A 19,782-nucleotide genomic window follows, 5' to 3' on the forward strand; every position below is an offset into this window, starting at 1 on the left:
ATGAGAGAAGACACAAACGGGGATGACAAGAAACTCAATACAATCTCACCAAACCCTAATTTTCTCCTTACTTATCCTGCAATCTTCCATTGTCATAAAAGTCAAACGCAAAAGAATCATCTTTGTTGATAATAAATAGTAAATTTAATCTAAAACATTATTTGTGGAGTCCATCAAGTAGAAGCGATAATTAGGATCAAATGGTTCAAACTAAGCTCAATTTGGATTTATTTTGACCAATTTAAAACCAAACTAAGTTTGTGTGTGTACACATACATACATATACATATAATAGTTTGGTTCAATTGTATTGAATTAGCTCAATGATATTGTTAAAAGGTTTAAAATTAATTTTCCTTCAGTGACCAAGAGGTCACGGGTTCGAATCCTGGAAACAGTCTCTTGCAAAAAACAGGGTAAGGCTGCGGGGACTCCGCATGGTGGGAGCTTCGTATATCAGGTTGCCCCATTTGTCTATGGTTATCTCCTCCCTATGGTAGGGGTGTCAAAATTTGACACACCAACCTGACCTGAAAAATATCGGGTTCAGGTCAGGTTGGTAGGTTTTTGGTTTGTGTTAGGATCAAGTCGAATTTGGTTTGATCTAAACTTAGGATTTAGTGGATTTTTTTTTTAAGTTAGATCAAATTTTATTTTGAAAATTAAGATGCTTTTATGTATATTAATATCAAGGTTAGTATAATAATGATGAAGTACTAAGATAAAAGTGAAGAATTATAGAGAAAATAACAAAAAAATTAATCGGGTTGGTTGGGTGCAACTCAAAGGATCTGAGTAAAAATTGACAATGTTGATTGGTGATCAAACATATTGATATCAAATTTAGGCAAATTCACTACTATGTTGAAGGAAAATTTGATATTTATGGCTCACCCCATGCATGAACTTTCATGTGCGTATTTAGAGGCTCAATGATGTTTTGACCAAAACGTTCATGAACAAGCAGCTTGGTAAGAGCTTGTCTATATTCGTTTAATACACACAAAGTCAATTAATGAATGAACTTGAAAACCACATTAAACTAATAGAACAAATTTGAAGACATATATGTTCAACTAGACAATGTTCATGAATAGAAATTATGATGTCCCCCCGGGGCAGTGCGATGGTTAAGGCATGGGGTGTTGCCACATAAGGTCTTGGGGTCGAAACTCGGCGTGACCGAGCATAACCTCCCTCATGTCTTGGCCATTTGCACTAATGGCTAGTAGCCACCCGTGATTTACCTCCTCCGTGTTGGCCTAGGGACTGGTTGGCAGGGGCGCTGGGGGCGAGCGAATCACCTTTTTGCCATATGAATAGAAATTATGATATGTCGGTGAACAATCAATGAATAATATGTATAAACAATGTCCAATAACAAAGTTTGTGAACTATATTCATTAACAAAGCTCTTATCAAACATGCAAATAAATAAAAAGCTCTCAAAACCAACAACCAATCTGGTAATATAAAGCTCACTAACCAATCGACAAGCTTAAAAATGTAGAAATTTCGAATAATCTAACAAGCTCGAATTGAGAGTTTGATATCATCCAAACAAACCAAAATCGAGCTCAAGCTAATAAAAAGAAACCAAGTCAAGCTTGAGCAACCATTTTAACAACTTGATTTACTTTAAGCTTGGCTTGGCTTGGCTTGCCTCGATTAAAGTTATTTACCGTATTGATATTGGAGTATCATTAAAGGCACCTTTAAAATGAGAAATTGGAAATTTAAGGACCATAAAGGTGTTTCAAGCTTAAAGAGAAATAAATAGGACTTTTTTACCGGCTCAAAGTTGTCACAAGGTTTAAGGTTATTTGTCTCGTTAATATCAATAAATGTTGATGTTGGGCCGCAACCAAATTATATTGCAGCAAACAAAAGCCAATAAGTCAAAGTTTATCTAGTTTAACTTTTGAGGGATCATCTCGAGAGCATTTTGATATTTTTAAGAAATTTATGGGATCTTGTTAGATATGATAAGAAGTTGATTTTATTTATGCTTATTTGGATATTGAAAGAGGGGGTTTTTTTATGAGAAGATACCTTAAGGCGAGGGATAATGCTTTAATCAAGATTTGAAATCTCGAATCATGTTGATGTTTGGGTCTTTAATTAGAACTGTACAATTTCGATATCCTGCCGGTGTTTCGATGTATCGTACTGGTACTAAATTGGAGACAAAAGGAGGAAACAGATAAAGAAAGAAAAAGATAAATAACTACATAGTTAACTTTAATATTTGCATTCTATCTTGAATGCTACAATTTTAATATTATCTTGTATTAGAGGCCAACTACAAAATAAAAAAATAATAAAATTATCTCAATTTTAGTATGCCAAGGGGGTGTTGAGGGTTGACATTATCGACATGATTAACACAATGACACAAGAGAACATTGTCGGGGCGTTAAGTAATATCGAATTTCGATAATCTATCGAAATGATATGTTTTAACCATTGAGACTTTAAACCATGGTTCCAATTACATTCAAAAGATAATGAAATCAATATTCTTAAATATCAAAGTAATTAAATACAACAAAAACCAAGCCTTATCCACTAGGTGGGGTCGGCTATATGAATCATTTTACATCATTGGGCTTTATTCCCTACTATATCATCATCTATACTTAAATAAATTTTATCTTGTTCTATTATTGCTGACCAAGTCTTTTTAGGTCTTCCTCGTTTGATGTACGTGTTTGTCATAGTTTCACATCGCCTAAAGCATTTATTAATCGTCTGAGTACATATATGTACCATCTTAAACGTATCTCTCAGAGTTTCCCTCAATAGATGCAACTCCGACTTTCTCTTTAATGCTCTCATTTCTTATTTTATCCATCCTCGTATGTGCACACATCCACCTTAACATCTTTATCTTTGTAACTCTCATCTTCTGCTGATGTGCTAGAGTCATAGCCCAACATTCAGCTCCATATAACATAACAGATCTACCTACGATTTTATAAAACTTTCCTTTAAGTTTTAGAAGTACTTTACAATCACATAAAATACCCAACGCTTTCCTCCATTTCAACCATGTTGCTTATATTCTATCTAAGACATCTCTCTAAATCCCTCCATCGTTTTGTAAAATGATCTTAAATATTTAAAATTCTCAGTTCCAGCTCGTCATCTCCTATCTTAACAATTGTCTCATTACGTCTAATATTATTAAACTTAAATTATATATATTCTGTCTTTATTCTACTAAATTTAAAATTTTTCGCTTCTAATATTTCCTGCCAAGATTCTAGTTTAGCATTTACTTCTTCACGTGTTCATCTATCAAAACAATATCATCTGCAAACAAGATGCACCACGGTATTTTATCTTGAATGTGTGCAGTAAGTTCGTCTATAATTAGTGTAAAAAGATAGGGAGAGTTGATCTTTGATGTAACCCTATCTTTATTAAAAAATACTTTAGTTACTCAACTTGAAGTTTTTACTCTGGTCGTTACATCCTCATATATATCCTTAATTAATTCAATATATGTTATGCTAATATATCTCTTTTCTATAATTCTCTATATAATTTTTCTTGGGACTCTATAGTTTTTTCTAAGTAAATGAATATCATGTGTACATCTTATTTTTGTTTCGATATTTTTCGATTAGTTGTCTAAAAAGATATATAACTTCCATTGTCAACCTTTCAAGCATGAACCCAAATTGATTTTCGATCACCGTCATTTCCTTAATCTTTTTTCTATTACTCTTTCTCAAAATTTCATGGTATGACTCCTTAGTTTAATACCCCTAGAGTTTGCACAATTTCGTATGTCACCCTTGTTTTTATATAAGGAAACTAGAGTATTTATCCTCCATTGATCAAGTATTATTTTTATTTTCAATATCATGTTAAATAATGTTGTAAGTTATTCAATACTTTATTTCCCTAGACACTTCCATATCTCTATCAGAATATCATCTGGTCCAATGATTTTTCCATTGTGTATTTCATTTAATGCTTATTCTACTTCTGAAGTTTAAATTCTATGATAAAAATTTAAATTTCTATATTCATTTGACTTACTTAAATTACCCAAAATTAAGCTCACCTAAACCTTAATTAAAAAGTTGATAAAAATATTTCTTCCGCCGCTCTTTTATTTCTCTATCATTTACTAATACCCTATTACATTCATCTTTAATATATTTTATTTGGCTAAGATCTCTTCCTTTCTCTCACTTTAACTATTTTATAAATGTATTTCCCCTTCTTTTGTATCCAATTTTTGATATAATCGTTCAAAAGTTTCATTTTTTTTACTTCATTCACTCTTTCTTAGCTTCTCTCTTGGCTATTGTATATTTTCTTTTCTTCGTTCTTACAACATATAATTTCTTATAAGCTAATCGTTTTTCCATCATTTCTTTTACTTGCGCATTCCACTACTAAGATTTCTTACTTAGTAGTGCATATCCCTTTAACTCACCGAATACACCTTTAGCCACTATTTTTAACTTTAATATCTTATCCCATGTCATATTAGAGTCACTATATTTCACCTAATGCTTGCACTCTCACCTTCTCCTTAAATATATTTTGTTTCTCATCCTTTAACTTCCACCACTTAATTAGAAATCCTATATCTTTTCTTTTTATTGATACTATGTTTGAGGCATATATCCAACACTACTAGTAATTAAGCATTTTCCGAGGATCTTTACAAATTTTTCTATCCCTCTTTCTAAACATAAGAAAGTCAATTTATAATTTATTATTCACACTTTTGAACGTGAAAGTATTCTCTTTTCTTAAAAAATGTATAAGCCAAGATTTAAAATCTTAACCCATGCTGAAGTTTCGGTCAGAGACTGGAACGATACAATTTCAGTGTCATATCGTACCATGTATTTTTTTTATTTATATATAGTAATTATTAGATAAATATATTTATGGTATATAATTTAGAAATAAGTTGTATATTGATTTTATATAAGTTCTCCATTATTGAACAACTTAATATTGTTAAAAAATAATTAAATATAATTTTCTTTAAAGAAAATTGATCTATCAATAACTCAAATTAATATTGATATATTATGTTACCCGATAGAAGCATTGATTCTCCAAATTAAATAATTGTACTTATATAAATTAATACAAAGAAATCATTTTATATATAATAATTATATAAATTAACTATTTATTTATTAATTTAAATAATATATTTAAAATAGTAAAAAAATAGAATATCAATTAAATATTAAAATAGTAAAAAATAAATAAATAAAATAAATAAAAATTATCAAAATATAAATTTGATTTATTAAAATTTTTTAGAATATTTAAAAAAAATAAAACAATAACAAAAATAGAATATCAATTAATAAAATTTATTATTTATTAAAAAAATTAAATATATTTTTATATATTTTATTGGAATACTTTAATCAGAATTCATGAAAACCTCTTTGAAATATCACACTTAAGTTGAGAATTATTTTAATTAATTAAATCTATTTTTAATTTTCAACAAACAATGTTGTTTGCATGGGACGCACGATGACACCGCTAGCGGAAGCATCGCGGGATGCTTCCGATGCCGCCACACGCATTTCGTGACGCTTTCAGTGCTGCAGGACGCTTCCGACACTGCCAAAAGCATTTCGCGATGCTTCCAGCGCTGCCATAAGTGTCCCGCGATCCTTTCGGCGACGTCGCAGGCGTCCTGCGACTAGCGTCGTCCTTCCTTCTGGTGCGCAATATGCTCGCATGACACGCGTGACTACGTGCAATGAAATCGTCATGTGTACTGTGTCGGTTTCGCTCCACCGTCAAAATAGTAAAAATCGTCTATGTCGCCCGACACAGAACGACATTTCAATCACTGGTATTAGCTAATATAAAGTCATATGCTATTGTAAAATCCAATATAATTTCCCTTCTTCATTTCTTGTTTCGAACCCATAACCTCATTTACCCTCTAACATTCCTCATTTATCGCTCCGACAAGCCCATTTAGATCACCTCCTATTAAAATTATTTCATTTGACGAAATGTTTTGTAATACTTCATTTAGGTCATCCCAAAATCTTGTTTTGGTAACTTCATCTAATTCTACTTGTGATGCATATATACTAAGTACGTTCCTAGTTCTTTCGTCACTACTATCTTAAGGACTATAATTCTATCTCTTTTTCTAACTACTCTTACAACTTCATCTTTTAACGAACTATCTACAACAATACTTAGGGAGCGTTTGGTTTAGGGGAATAGGAGTGGGGAATGGGAATGGGAATCATTGATTACCATTGTTAATGTTTGGATTATAGGAATAGGAATACAAATAAGGGAATGAATCCTTGAAATTGGGTAATAACTCATTCCCATGTACCTCCCCTTCAATGAGCCATTACCCTATTTCCATCAATCAAAATATTCCCTTATTCTAAAAATACCCTTGACTTAAAATTAAAATTTTCTCCCTTAATATCAAATATCAAAATTTATTTATTTATTTTTTCTTTCATATCACTTCTCTCTCCTTGTTCTCTCTCATCATATTGTCTCTCTCATCATTATATCACACACTTTCTCTCTCCTATCACACTCTCTTTCCTCTTTTTTCTCATTACACTTTCTCTCTCATCATACTTTCTCTCTCTTCAATCTCTTCCATCACACTCTCTTCCTTCTTTTTTTTAATCATACTTTCTCTCTCCTCAATCTCTTCCATCACACTCTCTTCCTTCTTTTTTTTAATCATACTTTCTCTCTCTTCAATCTCTTCCATCACACTCTCTTCCTTCTTTTTTTAATCATACTTTCTCTCTCCTCAATCTCTTCCATCACACTCTCTTCCTTCTTTTTTTTAATCATACTTTCTCTCTCCTCAATCTCTCCCATCACACTCTCTTTTCTCTTTTTTTCTCATCACACTTTCTCTCTCCTCAATCTCTCTTGTCACACTCCCTCCTTTTTTTCCCTCAACACACTTTCTCTCTCATCATACTTTCTCTCTTCTCAATATCTCCCATTACACTCACTGTTCTCTTTTTTTTCTCATCACACTTTCTCTCTCATCATACTTTCTCTCTCATCACACACTCTCTCTCCTCATTTTTCCTCATTACATTTTCTCTCTCTTCATCCTCTCCCATCATAATTTCTCTCACATCATATTTTATCTCACATCTTTTTTCATCTGCTCTCTTCTATTACACTCTCTTTTCTCATTTTCTCTCATCACACTTTCTCTCTTCATTCTTTTTCATCACACTTTCTATCTCATCATACTTTCTCTCTCTTCATTCTTTTTCATCACACTTTCTCTCTCATCATTCTCTTTCATCATATTTTTCTCTCACATTCATCTTTCTCTTACATCTAATTTTTTTCTCTTATTTTCCTTTAAGGGTAAAAAAGGAAATATTGATTTATTCCGATAGAAAGTATGCAACTAACCAAACATTGCTTTTAAGAGTGATATCCATGCTCATACCCATTCTCATTCCACAATACAATGATTTCCATTCCGATTCTCATTCCCATGCTCATACCAAACGCCCCCTTATTGTTTTACTATACCATAACTTCGAGTTCTTTATCATCTTCGCCTTCTCGCCTACCCATTTTATATTTTGCAAACAAAATACTAATTTTTCTCCTAATTATCGCATCTACTACCTCCATTAATTTACAATGAGGGTTCCTATGTTACATGTTCCAAATCTTATACTATTAGTTTTCATATAATATTTGTCTTTATCTAACCTTTGGTGTGAGAACTCTTGCCTATTTAACATTATACCCAAATTCTCATGGAGATGTAGTGGTTCTTCCCGATATGTTACAGTTGGACCCTGCAACATGAATTATTGCATATTTAGCACTACACTCGAGTTCTGGAGATGTAACGATCCTTGCCAAAATGTTACAATTGAACCCTGCAACGTGTTCATTCCGGAAAACGACTTTGCATTAGCATAATAGTTTAATGGATCCATTTATTGAACATTTACCATAGTTCAACCCTCTTCTTTTATCTAGGCTTAGGACGACCATGACTAGTTCGTCATGGGCGGAGTTTTAAAATTGTCATTTTAAAATTGAGAAATCCTAGAAAGAGCTTAATTTTTGACATATTAATTTTTGAAATACTTAATAATTTAATTCTCAGAACTACTTTCAAATAGTTAATTTAAAGGGATTTTTTTTCCCAAAATTTCTGAGTATCATTTCAAAGTTTTCAAAATTTTGTGAGAATTTCTATCTTTAACTAGAATTTCCCATAATTTCCAAAATTGTTAGATGTTTTTCAGAATTTTTAGCAATTTTAAAGCTTGAGTTCAAATTTCCCAAATAATATTAATATTCTTCAAGATTTCCAAATTTTATGTTATCATTTGGAATTTCCCAAAAAAAACAATTTTATTTGAAACTTCCCAAAAAACTTTCAGCTTCATTTATAATTTCAAATTTTTCCAAGTTTCAGATTCTCCATTTATTTCTGAAACTTTTTAATTTTTAATTTCACAAATTTTTGTAGACAGAAAATTAATGAAACAAAAGGAGAAAAATATCTTAAGCATCATAGTCTCAAATTTTTCCATCTTCTCTCTTGGATGGATTTCGAACCATAGAGTTGATTCAACTTCCAAGCCAGCTAGGATGGCCACTATGTTGATTCATTGTCTATATTAAATAAAAATCAAGTTCTCTCTCTTTTGCTTTGAGGGTGGTAGGGTAGTATTTATAACTCTTCACGCATGGTTTCAAGGCGCAAAGGGAAGATTGCATGGCAGGAGTTTTTCTCACTTTATTTTAAATTCTTCAATCTCCAAGTTTTTTAAAAAATAGTCACTTTAACTAACATACTCATTCTCTTTTTTTATTTCTTTGACCACTTGCATTGGGGAAATAAGACACCTTGTTTGTGCCAAAAGGGCAGAAACTTTAAACTTTGAGAGAGAGGATCAGACTGAAATTCATTCAACTTGGGTAGCAATGGAGCATATTTTTTCAACTACCCATGACTAGCTAACCTTTAATTGTGTTTCGTATTTATTAAACGGGGAGAATGAGACAGGTTTGTGTGAAATGGTAAATAGCCATTCATTATATATGTTTGACCTTAATTAGATGGATATTAAGATTTTATTAGTAGGATTATCATTAGGGCTTCACTTATCTACTTGTAGACTTACTTTATCAAGGAAAGATTGAATTAGTTATTTTTATAGGTTCAATTTGAATTTGTCACTGCTTTCGATATAAGGGGTATCAAGATATATTAAATTATGGTTAGTTCAGATATCCAAAAATAGTGGTTGGGTACTCACATAGCGGTTGGGTATGCACAATTATAGAGTAGTTATGGGTTTGGATATACCAAATGATTATGGATAATATAAAACTTCTTAGGACCCCACCTGTTCCTACTCCTATGTGCATTATTTTTGTTGGTAAAATCATGCCTCGAGTGGTCTAGTGCAACTATGCATTTTAATATTTAGGCAAAGCCCTGAATGTGTAGGGACTTGGTGGATACACGCGTTGAAATGACTTAGCACAGTCAAGATTGTGGTTACCCAATGGCTCGAGTTTGTATAACCACAGAAGAGTAGTGTGGGACACTCGAGGTACCGCGGGACAAGGAGCATCGTAATTTAGTTGTGCCTCAGTAGTAAACTATATAAGTAGAATATAAAGGATGGCACGAAAGTGAGTAAAAGACTCGGTACATTCAAGGGACGAGAAATTTGACGAAAGATGACTAAGATAGACTAAGTACATGAAGCATGAAGGATGGCATGAGATTGCATTCGAGAGACGAAAAGCTTGACAAGACATGGACTGGAGGAGGAAATAGTTGCATGGTAAGCTAAGAGTTGAGAGCAAATGCACTCAGACAAGAGTACTCGATCGAGGGTATTCCTAACCCTAGACAGACTCAGTCATTAGATTGACTATAGTCAACACATCATTCGACCTTCAGTGGACTAATTGTTAAGTTAATGAGGTAGTTGACTCATAAACTAACAAAAATATTTTCTTTCTTAAATAGACAACAAACTAGTGGACTTTAATGGTTCAATCGATTGGTGCCTATAAGCAATCCACTAATGCAAGTTGGATGAATAATTCCCTAGCAAAAAACCAATTGTAATCCAACGGAATCAGTCAAAGTTCGGAAGAGCACTTGACCAATGTCTAAAATCTCATATCGTGTCATGCAACATTTCGCCCGTCACTCAACAATAGTACTGGCACCATGGGTTACTGAGGATCGCGGTGACCTCCACGTCGCCATCCCGTAATTTTTTATAAAAAAATATTTTTTTTTTAATATTTAAGTTAAAATTTTAGTTTTTAAAAATATTTTTAATTAATATATTTTATATTTAAAAAATATCAAAATCATATCAGCATAGCACGATACAATACTGAAACTGTATTATTCTAGTCATAAACTGAAACTCCAATATTGCTCGAAATTTTAAACCATGCACTTGACTAATGTTCATGATTAGTCGACTCATGGGTTCGAATCTCGGCAAAGCCGAGGTAAATGTCTCCGCTATGTGTTAGTCCCTATTCCAAAGGCTAGTAGATGCCCGTGATTTACCTTCTCCGTGTTGGACCTAGGATGGGTTGGTGGGGGCGCTGGGGACGAGCGTATTCGCCTTTTGCCACCATAATTAGTCGACTCATGCTACAGGTGACAACTTCAATGACGTATTAATGGAATGAACGGATAAAGGTTTTGTTGAATGGTGCCAACAGGTCGAATGATGGCTACCATGTGTTTATGACTTTGAAAAGAATTTAAAGGGATATAAAACTATATACTACAAATAGATTGATAAATACTTATTGAGCTTTTCTTGCAAGACCCTAACCTCTGTTGTAAGCTTCTTGTACTCATCATGAATACCCTGTAAAAGGTTAGTCCACCTCCGATGTTGCTATAAATAGGAAGATATAGAAGATTCTGAGAGTGATCCACCAAAAAGTCATAGGTCACAAAATAAAAGTCTAGGAGTTGCAGAACCACATTGGCAATGTGGTATGTTTGTGTTTGCTTTATGATTTATTTTGGTTGCTAAAATTGTTTGTGATCTTGTTGAAATCACACAAAAGTATTACATTTGCAGCCACGAACGGTATCCACCCCCTCTGTTGGTCGTCCTTTTGCCCCATACATTCCAACAAATTCCACAACATTCATTCCACTCAATTATATTAGGCGAGAGAATTTAGCCACATTTAAGACCCTCAAGTTCTATCTCCCTTTTAACTATTTTTTCTTTATTGTTTATCTGCAACAACAGTTTGCTAGCTGCTTAACCATATCTAGTCTTATGGTGCATTAAGACCAGGACACGACGATTGCGCTTAAGCATACTATGGTTGAAGGCCAAACCTAAACCTTCAACTTGTATGGGAGTTATTTCTTTTACTCTGTGTTTCCATTTCATATTGCCTTTAGTTTAACAATTTTTGTATTTTAAGAAATCTATTTGTTTTCCATTAACCCCTTTTTATTTCTTCCATTAGATCTAAAACATCTACTAATCTCAATTTGCCCTTTAAATGTAATACAATAGGTGTTAAATAGAATGTGGGAGAGATGGCCTATTTTAGAAAGAGACGTCGGTCAGAGGGTGCTAAGGTTGCTAGTGAGGCAAGGCGAGCAAGGGAGATAACAGGTAGGTATAGGTATGGGTATGACTACCAAATGGAGCACAACAAAAAATTTACTTAGTAACATATTTTTTTAATCTCACTTGCTTTTATTTTTTACAACATCTTAACCTAATTTAGAAATTTCAAAAAATTTAGGGCTAAATTATAAAGTCACAGTTCTAATTAAATTGGATCTTAAGTTGGGATCCAATTCATCTTCCCATAAATTGGTGTTCGCTTCGATGAGAAGTTGTCGTTGTCTGTTGTTAAAGTCTTCGAAGCAAGGAAGAAGTTTTGAGTACATTGCATGACTCTAACTACCCCAAGTTATCACTCATCCAATGTCAACTGCTTACAAAGGAGAAGACCCAATTGATCTCTCCATAGCCTGAGGCCAATTATCATCCACGAATGAAGACCAAGGCACTGACCTCCTTCCATAAATGATCCATCTCTACTTGAGCCACCATAATTTGGATCTTGAACCACCATCACTTGGATCTCAAACTACTACTCCGTGCTTGCCTCCCATGCCTATTCGCTGACTTAACGATGATCGTAACCTTGTGCTCACCAACTCACGTGCACTTCAATTGTGTTGAGTGGTGTTGAATTGTTATACGTACTAGTCAACAAATGGAACAAAATGGTTTGCCCGTGTCAACTGACATGGAACAAAAGTTTACACCATGGGTAGGCCATCATAGTAGATCCCAGCAAGAATGGTCATTGACCATAAAGACATGAAAAAGGGGACTTTCTGCCCCTGCAATTTATCTCCCTTCACATAACCTAGGGACGGGCTGTGAAGAGCATCTAATGTAAGCGTAATCACCTTTTTCTATAATGAAAAAGGTGACTTTTATTATTCTTATTTAAGGTCGAGTACAACACTTTTATTTAGCCCACCAGAGAATTCAAGATTTTTCTTTACCTTGTTTTTAGCTTCTTTGGTGCTCCCCCGAAGTTTGATCTCTTCTTTTTTATGGCCTTTAATCTTGTTGACCATTTTTCGTTTGATCTCTTCTTTTTTATGGCCTTTAATCTTGTTGACCAGTTTACAATCCTTCTTTCTATTTTTTGGGCCTTTCTGTCTTATCTTTCCTTCTTCTTACAGCATAAGCCTCATGCAGCTTCATGGTGGAGACTGCATAGTGTGGAAGTGGTCAGCTACCATTTTATCCAATTCAGGGCCCATCTGCTATTTCATTAATCTTGCCTAGCTTGGTCTCGTGTTTTGGATTTGGTATAGGTAATAAGCTTGATTATTTCCAAATCAATAATGGTTTCAAGTTAAAAATTCAAATTCACGTTTGGAATCAATCTGGGGGTTAAACTGTTTATCTTGACTATGGTTTACATAAAGCTCGGTCAACTTAGCCTGTGGTTCAATTTTGCCTTAGATGGTCCATCAATTTGATTTGGTCCAGCTCTAGACTACTTTTGGATGATTTTACCCTTTAACTTCTAATCATAAGTTAAGGCCTATTAGACTTGCATAATCATAAACATTCTTGCCATTTGATATATGTATAATTTGGTTGATGTTTATGTTTAATAGTATGTATGGTTTGTGACCAAGAGAACTTGGTCATGGACTGTCAAGCATTATGTTTTTTTATCACATAAAGCTTTGTATTTAATTTGATTTGTTCATCTTCTACTTTGTAATTTGATATCACTTAGATTCAAGACTATCAAAGATTGAACATGGGGACAATTAAACCAACAATTAAACCAAGACATAAATACGCACAATGAAACAAAATATGAATAGATTGACTTAAAAAAACATTTATAAATTTGAGACCAACTTAAATGTGAATGCAAGTACAGTGATGAAATGAATGTGGGTAAGCAACTTACATATTTGATTAAGCATATCAAGTGATTGATTAAAAAAACAAAAAACTTTGCCGCCAACACAAGCAATAGATGCAACAATGTATGTAGCCAAACACGAACTTGAACCAAGTTCTTTTCACATACTTAAACATAAAACAAGACCAAAAAATTAGGCATGAATATAAGTGATTGTCATATTGTACATGCACAATGTACAAAAAACTAACTTAACATGAGCACCTGTCACACAATGTGTATCAGGGATGAATTGGTCTATATTAACTTATTACAATCAAGACTCATATTTAATAACTTATCCACTGAGTAAACTTTAGCCAGGTTATGAAAAACTATAATATCAACCCATATGACAGAGAAAATCAGATTTTATTAGACCATATAATGATGCTAGATTTCAAATTTTGTTCAAATTCTCTTCCTTCTGAATTTGAATTCAAGATAATGGCAAACTAATTTCTCAACCTAATACAATTTCAAAAGAAAGTTAAACCTCATGTGTTGAAAACAACAATAATTTAGATTCACGAGGTCCTAGTTACATCTTCCCACTTACTGGTAAATAAGTAAATGTTGTCAAAATGAGATACTTTTGAGGAAGGGAAAATGGTAAAATCATTGAGGAAACACCACTGAAGGATGTAATGACAATGCAGTTTTAAGTACCGACCCGTGCTAGTTGGCATAAGCAAAATTTATTATTCTGCTTGCTGACTGAGCAATGACACCGGACCGGCACCACGACCTTGTAGCAACCTCCATGAGGTCATGATGATTGCTGCAATGTCGCATGTTTTTTTAAAACAAATTATTTTTTTCTCCTCCCAAATAGAAAAAACTACAATTGATGAGTTAGAAAACTAATGAGTAGGATGACCCTAATGGTCACCATATTATTTGTCTGCATGTCCCTTCCAATCAGATGATATTGCATATACTCATATGTAGTATATGGGAGCAAATAAAACATCCACACATATGTGAATCATATGTCAGAGTGCTAAGAGGTTCATTAGTGCATATGCTTATCTTACCACAGATATTCACTTTTAGAAATAATGTGCTATTAAAGAAAGTTGTAAGCAAATTCCACCATTGAACTATTTCATTACAATTGTATTACTTTTTACAGAAACCTAGAGGAAAAACATCACTGAGATTTGGCTGTGTAAAACTATACTTACTTGATGTGGCCCTTCCTGGTATTCATCAGCAATATTTTCTGTCATTAGAGAAGTTCTGGCATGAACAATTCAAGTCAATTGATACATAGAATATAACAATATGTTTTAGAAAATAGAAATATAAAAATGTGAGGGCTGACCGTGTTACATGCTTCAACAATTTCTCAGGTGTGCTTGTACCAGATTTCAAGTAAACAACATGGACACTTAGATCAACAAGTGATGCATGGAAAGTGTCAAAGTGAACAGGGCAATATGAGTGCAGACCCAGAAGTGCTTCAGGAGGTATCCTGAACTCATGAATAGACGCTGGAATCAAATTGTAAGTTGACTGAATTTCATTTCTGTGAGGGGAAGGGAAAAAATCAAGTTAAGCATATCAAAGTATAATAACAATATGGATTAAAAAACTATGGATTCATAGTGACTTTTGGTTTACCCATTTTCCAAGGTTGGAGCATACAAAAGTTCAAACTTTAGTATTACTGAACGTATTGATGGTCTCTGAAAAATAAATGCTTAGGTTTTGTAAGCTGGAAAGCTTAGTTTAAGCAACACTAAAAATGGTGCTAACCTCATCTTTTCCGTTATGTAAGTTGAAAGACACCATAATAGATAGAGGAACATCCTGTCTAGCATATTTGATTTTGAATGGTTGAGTTGAGAAACTATGATCAGCATCATCAATCCTCCAAACTCCCAAAACATCATCCGCAAGTACGTTGGGAACTGTATAAAAAATTAAGAAGGTCAATAGACATGATGCCTAAAACATCCCCATGAAGATAGGAAGAAACAAGATTGAATGGACTTCATCTTCGCTTGAAATAAATGTATGGTTTATTGTAAAAATCAAACAAGATAGCAGACAATCAAAACCTTAAATGTGACAACAGACGGAGATAAGTAACAAGATTACTCCTTTAATTGGGTGAGCATTATTCCATAATCCATAAACAGTAAGGCTGCAACTAACCAAGGAATCATGAATAAGCTCGCTACTCCACTCAATTAGAGCTACTTTATATTCATTTAGTATGAAAATAAATATTGAAAACAAATAAGCATGAACTTATTTTTAAGCCCAACAAAATAAATAAACAAGCATGAGCACTTGAACACTGTGAGATCAGTAAAAAGAAAAATGAATAAATCAGAAAAAAATTATTTATTGGATCTAGTTGGCTAGCTTATGAGGACAATCTTATCTGTCGTTGAGCTCAAGCTGCTAAGTAAAAGCTCAAACTTGGTAAGCTTTTTGATACACAAGCGAGAACACAGTTTGAAGCTCAGTTGATATTGAGCTTGGCACAAACCCATTTATCCTCATTATAAACAAGGTTGAATGTAGTCAAGCACAAGTCAGCTCATTCATAAATCCTAGTAATCAGATGGTTGCCAATCCACCAAATTCCCACCGACATAGTGAGGAGGAAGTTTGCCAAACAACTATATTACACTAAGGTAATAGAGACAGGATATCTGTACTGTTGTGAATTCTTAAAATTATTAGTCAATTCAGATCTCCATATAGTAAGAACCTACAATTCGTTTGGAAGAAATTTAAAGTATGAAGAGGATTAAATGCCAGTTAATGGACCATTGTGCTCCTCAGATATTGAGCACTATACTAACATGTATCTCAAAGTATTACTAAGAAAAGAATAATGAAATAGAATGAACTTTGAGAGAGATTTTATGATATTGACAGTTTCAAACACATTCAGAGCAGAAAATGCAGTTTAATTAATTCCTAGATTGACCAGTATGCTAACCCTTTGGAAGCACTTATGACAAAAATATAGATCTCAAATCATGAGAGGTTTCTGCTTTATTAGGACCAAACAGTACAGAGCATATTGAAAAGCAAATAATTTACTTCAAAAATTGGAGGAAAATCATCCTTTTCCTAGTAAATAAAGTAAATATGGGAAAATGAGGGCAAAAGTGCACACCAAAAATCTTCTTAGTAAAACTTAAACTGCAAAGAAAGACAGGTAAGACCAGTTTGTATCAGGGCAAATGCAGTGCAGATCTTTGAAGCACAAGAGTGATAGCACAGAGGTAGCACAGCAACATGAACGTTTGAAACATGGCAACAATATCAACAGTGACAATGGTGAGAGATTATTTCTGTTCATCTTTACTAATCAATGCTAACTGATGTCACCTTGTGCAGTGTGTTGGTACTTTCGGCACTATCTCATTACTACTGGGCACTAAAAACCTAGCATGGAGCATGACTTTAAACCTTGATTCAAACTACAGTGGACAGAGAGTAGACATTATGCTTGCTAAGATCAAAGAAATTGTGTTGAATAAGATTTTATCACTTTAACAAATAAAATTCTCTGCATGCACTAATGGTGAATTGAAATATGGTAATAAGTTTGTAAGTGCATCTTGAATTTAGTGTGATCACCAACTTATGATGAATTGGCAGGATATCTTAGGAACATATCTCATTCACTTTGACCAAGATTGATCTACTTTTCATTACAATTTTTTCTATGAAGCAAACAATAAGAGGCCGGGATGAAATGCAAGAACTCTATGAATTTCAATAGGCCATGTTCTTGAGACTACTTTGGCACAAAATAATAATAATATAGATCATGCTCAAACGTCATATGAAGTACCATTTCAGATGCATGCTACACAGGAGTAAATTTTCAAAAATTAAAAAGGAAAATATTTTGAAAATATCAACAAGTATTCATGTCTATAGGCCACATTTGTCATGAAAAAAACATACTTTGTCAATCTAACAGTGACAAAGCCATGGACTACTTCAAGAGACCACCCAAGCAGCTTCTTAAGAATCAAAATAAGCTACCATCAAAAGTTTTGTTAACATTGCATCTACAACAAGTACCTTCGTACTGAATAACCCTGGAAGGAGTACCGCAAGAATCCAAGTTGCTGTCTTCCCACCTCGTGCTTATCTTTATCTGGTACCATCTTTTAACCAAGTATGAGAAGGTTTGAGAAAATACTCTCCAAGTGAAGATTTAAAACGTCACACTTCTGAAAGCGATGAATTGCGAGAAAAAGGAGGGTAAAAAACAGCAGCGTTTAGAGCATCAATACCCTTGCTGGAACAGATCGAGATTATGGAATCGATGAATATATATGGCGATTTCGTGCACAGTCTCCAACATGTCGGGTGGTGCGAAACGAATTTGCCGTGGCCTTGCATCAAGCAATTTCTTCGACGGTGGATTCTTGGTAGGAAGGCCGATCAAGTATCTCATACGCCGAAACATATGCGATCAGAGACCGTATTCGGCCTCAGGTCTCGCATCCCAGCCTCGACGACGACGAAGTATGAGAGGAAGGAAATCTAATCGTCGTGTGAATCTACGATATGCGATGGGAACCGGAGATACTCCGTACCTGTTCGAAGAAGACTAGGGTTCGGAACGGCAAAGGTAGTGAGGGAAAACGTAGACTGTCGGAACGGGAGGATGAGCATGATTTCATGTGTAAACTCATACACGCACAGCAAGCGACGACAAATAGAAGTAGCACAACGAAACACTTTCACTGTAGAGTACAATTGAGGGGGCGTTTGGTTCTTTCCTAGGAATAGGAATCGGAATGGAAATCATTGTATTGTGGAATGAGAATGAGTATGAGTATGAATATCACTCTTAAAAACAATGTTTGGTTAGTTGTATATCTTCTATCGGAATAAATCAAAGTTTCCTTTTTTACCCTTAAAGGAAAATAAAAGAAAAAAATAGATGTGAGAGAAATATGGATGTGAGAGAAAAATATGATGAAAGAGAATGATGAAAGAGAATGTATTATGAGAGAGAAAGTGTGATAAGAAAGAATGAAGAGAGAGAAAGTGTGATGAGAGAAAATGAAAAAAGAATGTGTGATTGAAGAGAGCATGATGAGAGAAAATATGATGTGAGAGAAAGTATGATAAGAGAGGATGAAGAGAGAGAAAATATAGTGAGAAAAAATGAGGAGAGAGTGTGTGATGAGAGAGATTGAGGAGAGAGAAAGTATGATGAGTGAGAAAGTGTGTTGAGGAAAAAAAGAGTAAGTGTGATAAGAGAGATTGAGGAGAGAGAAAGTATGATGAGAGAGAAAGTGTGTTCAGGAAAAAAGGAGGAAGTGTGATAAAAGAGATTGAGGAGAGAGAAAATATGATGAGAGAGAAAGTGTGATGAGAAAAAAGAGAAAAGAGAGTGTGATGGGAGAGATCGAAGAGAGAGAAAGTGTGATGAGGAACAAAAGAAGGAAGAGAGTGCGATGGAAGAGATTGAGGAGAGAGAAAGTATGATGAGAGAGAAAGTGTAATGGGAAAAAAAAGAGGAAAGAGAGTGTGATAGGAGAGATTAAGGAGAGAGAAAGTGTGTGATAAAATGATGAGAAAGAAAATATAATGAGAGAGAATAAGGAGAGATAAGTGATATGAAAGAATAAATAAATAAATATATTTTGATATTTGATATTAATGGAGATAATTTTAGTTTTAAGTCAAGGGTATTTTTGGAATAAGGGAATATTTTGATTGATGAAAATAGGGTAATGGCTCATTGAAGGGGAGGTACATGGGAATGAGTCATTACCCAATTTCAAGGATTCATTCCCTTATTTGTATTCCTATTCCTATAATCCAAACATTAACAATGAGAATCAATGATTCTCATTCCCATTCCTCACTCCTATTACCCTAAACCAAACGCCCCCTGAATGTGTATGAAAAATGGATTGAAGTCATTAGGAGGATTTTAAATGAAGGAGCACCTTAAAATAAAATATTTTTTTTGTTTTAATGTGAAATATATATCTCATTTACAAAACATATTTTAAAATACTCGCACACTAATATACCTATTTATGAATAATGTAAAATTTTAGTAAAACTTAAATTATTTAATTATTTAACATAGTAAAATCATATATATATATATATATATATATATATATATATATATATATATATATATATATATATATATATATATATATATATATATATATATATATATATATATATATATATATATATATATATATTACCTTTCAATTGGATACATCCAACGATCGCGATCTCTCTCAGCAA

The 19,782-nt window shown here is 33.5% G+C and overlaps 1 protein-coding gene across 3 annotated transcripts in view; it reads right to left on the reverse strand.

Annotated features, from left to right (window-relative positions):
• Nucleotides 1-18,173, reverse strand: part of LOC122008611 (protein FAM135B-like) — a 53,551-nt gene extending 35,378 nt beyond the window's left edge. For 2 of the 3 annotated variants that reach the window (XR_006119327.1, XM_042564398.1), the window contains exons 1-6: nucleotides 17,790-18,173; nucleotides 17,575-17,660; nucleotides 15,274-15,428; nucleotides 15,139-15,203; nucleotides 14,840-15,043; nucleotides 14,700-14,754 (exon numbers count right to left, since the gene is read on the reverse strand). Coding sequence is in view for 2 of the 3 variants with exons in the window: in XM_042564398.1 (XP_042420332.1) it covers nucleotides 14,700-14,754; nucleotides 14,840-15,043; nucleotides 15,139-15,203; nucleotides 15,274-15,428; nucleotides 17,575-17,660; nucleotides 17,790-17,965 (741 nt within the window). In the remaining variant the exon portion in view is untranslated. The remainder of the gene's footprint in view (nucleotides 1-14,699; nucleotides 14,755-14,839; nucleotides 15,044-15,138; nucleotides 15,204-15,273; nucleotides 15,429-17,574; nucleotides 17,661-17,789) is intronic. The other variant, XM_042564396.1, reaches the window with a different exon arrangement.
• Between the last annotated feature and the right edge of the window lie 1,609 nt (nucleotides 18,174-19,782).

The sequence above is a fragment of the Zingiber officinale genome, chromosome 8A, assembly GCF_018446385.1.
Source record: "Zingiber officinale cultivar Zhangliang chromosome 8A, Zo_v1.1, whole genome shotgun sequence".
NCBI classification, from domain to species: Eukaryota; Viridiplantae; Streptophyta; class Magnoliopsida; order Zingiberales; family Zingiberaceae; genus Zingiber; species Zingiber officinale.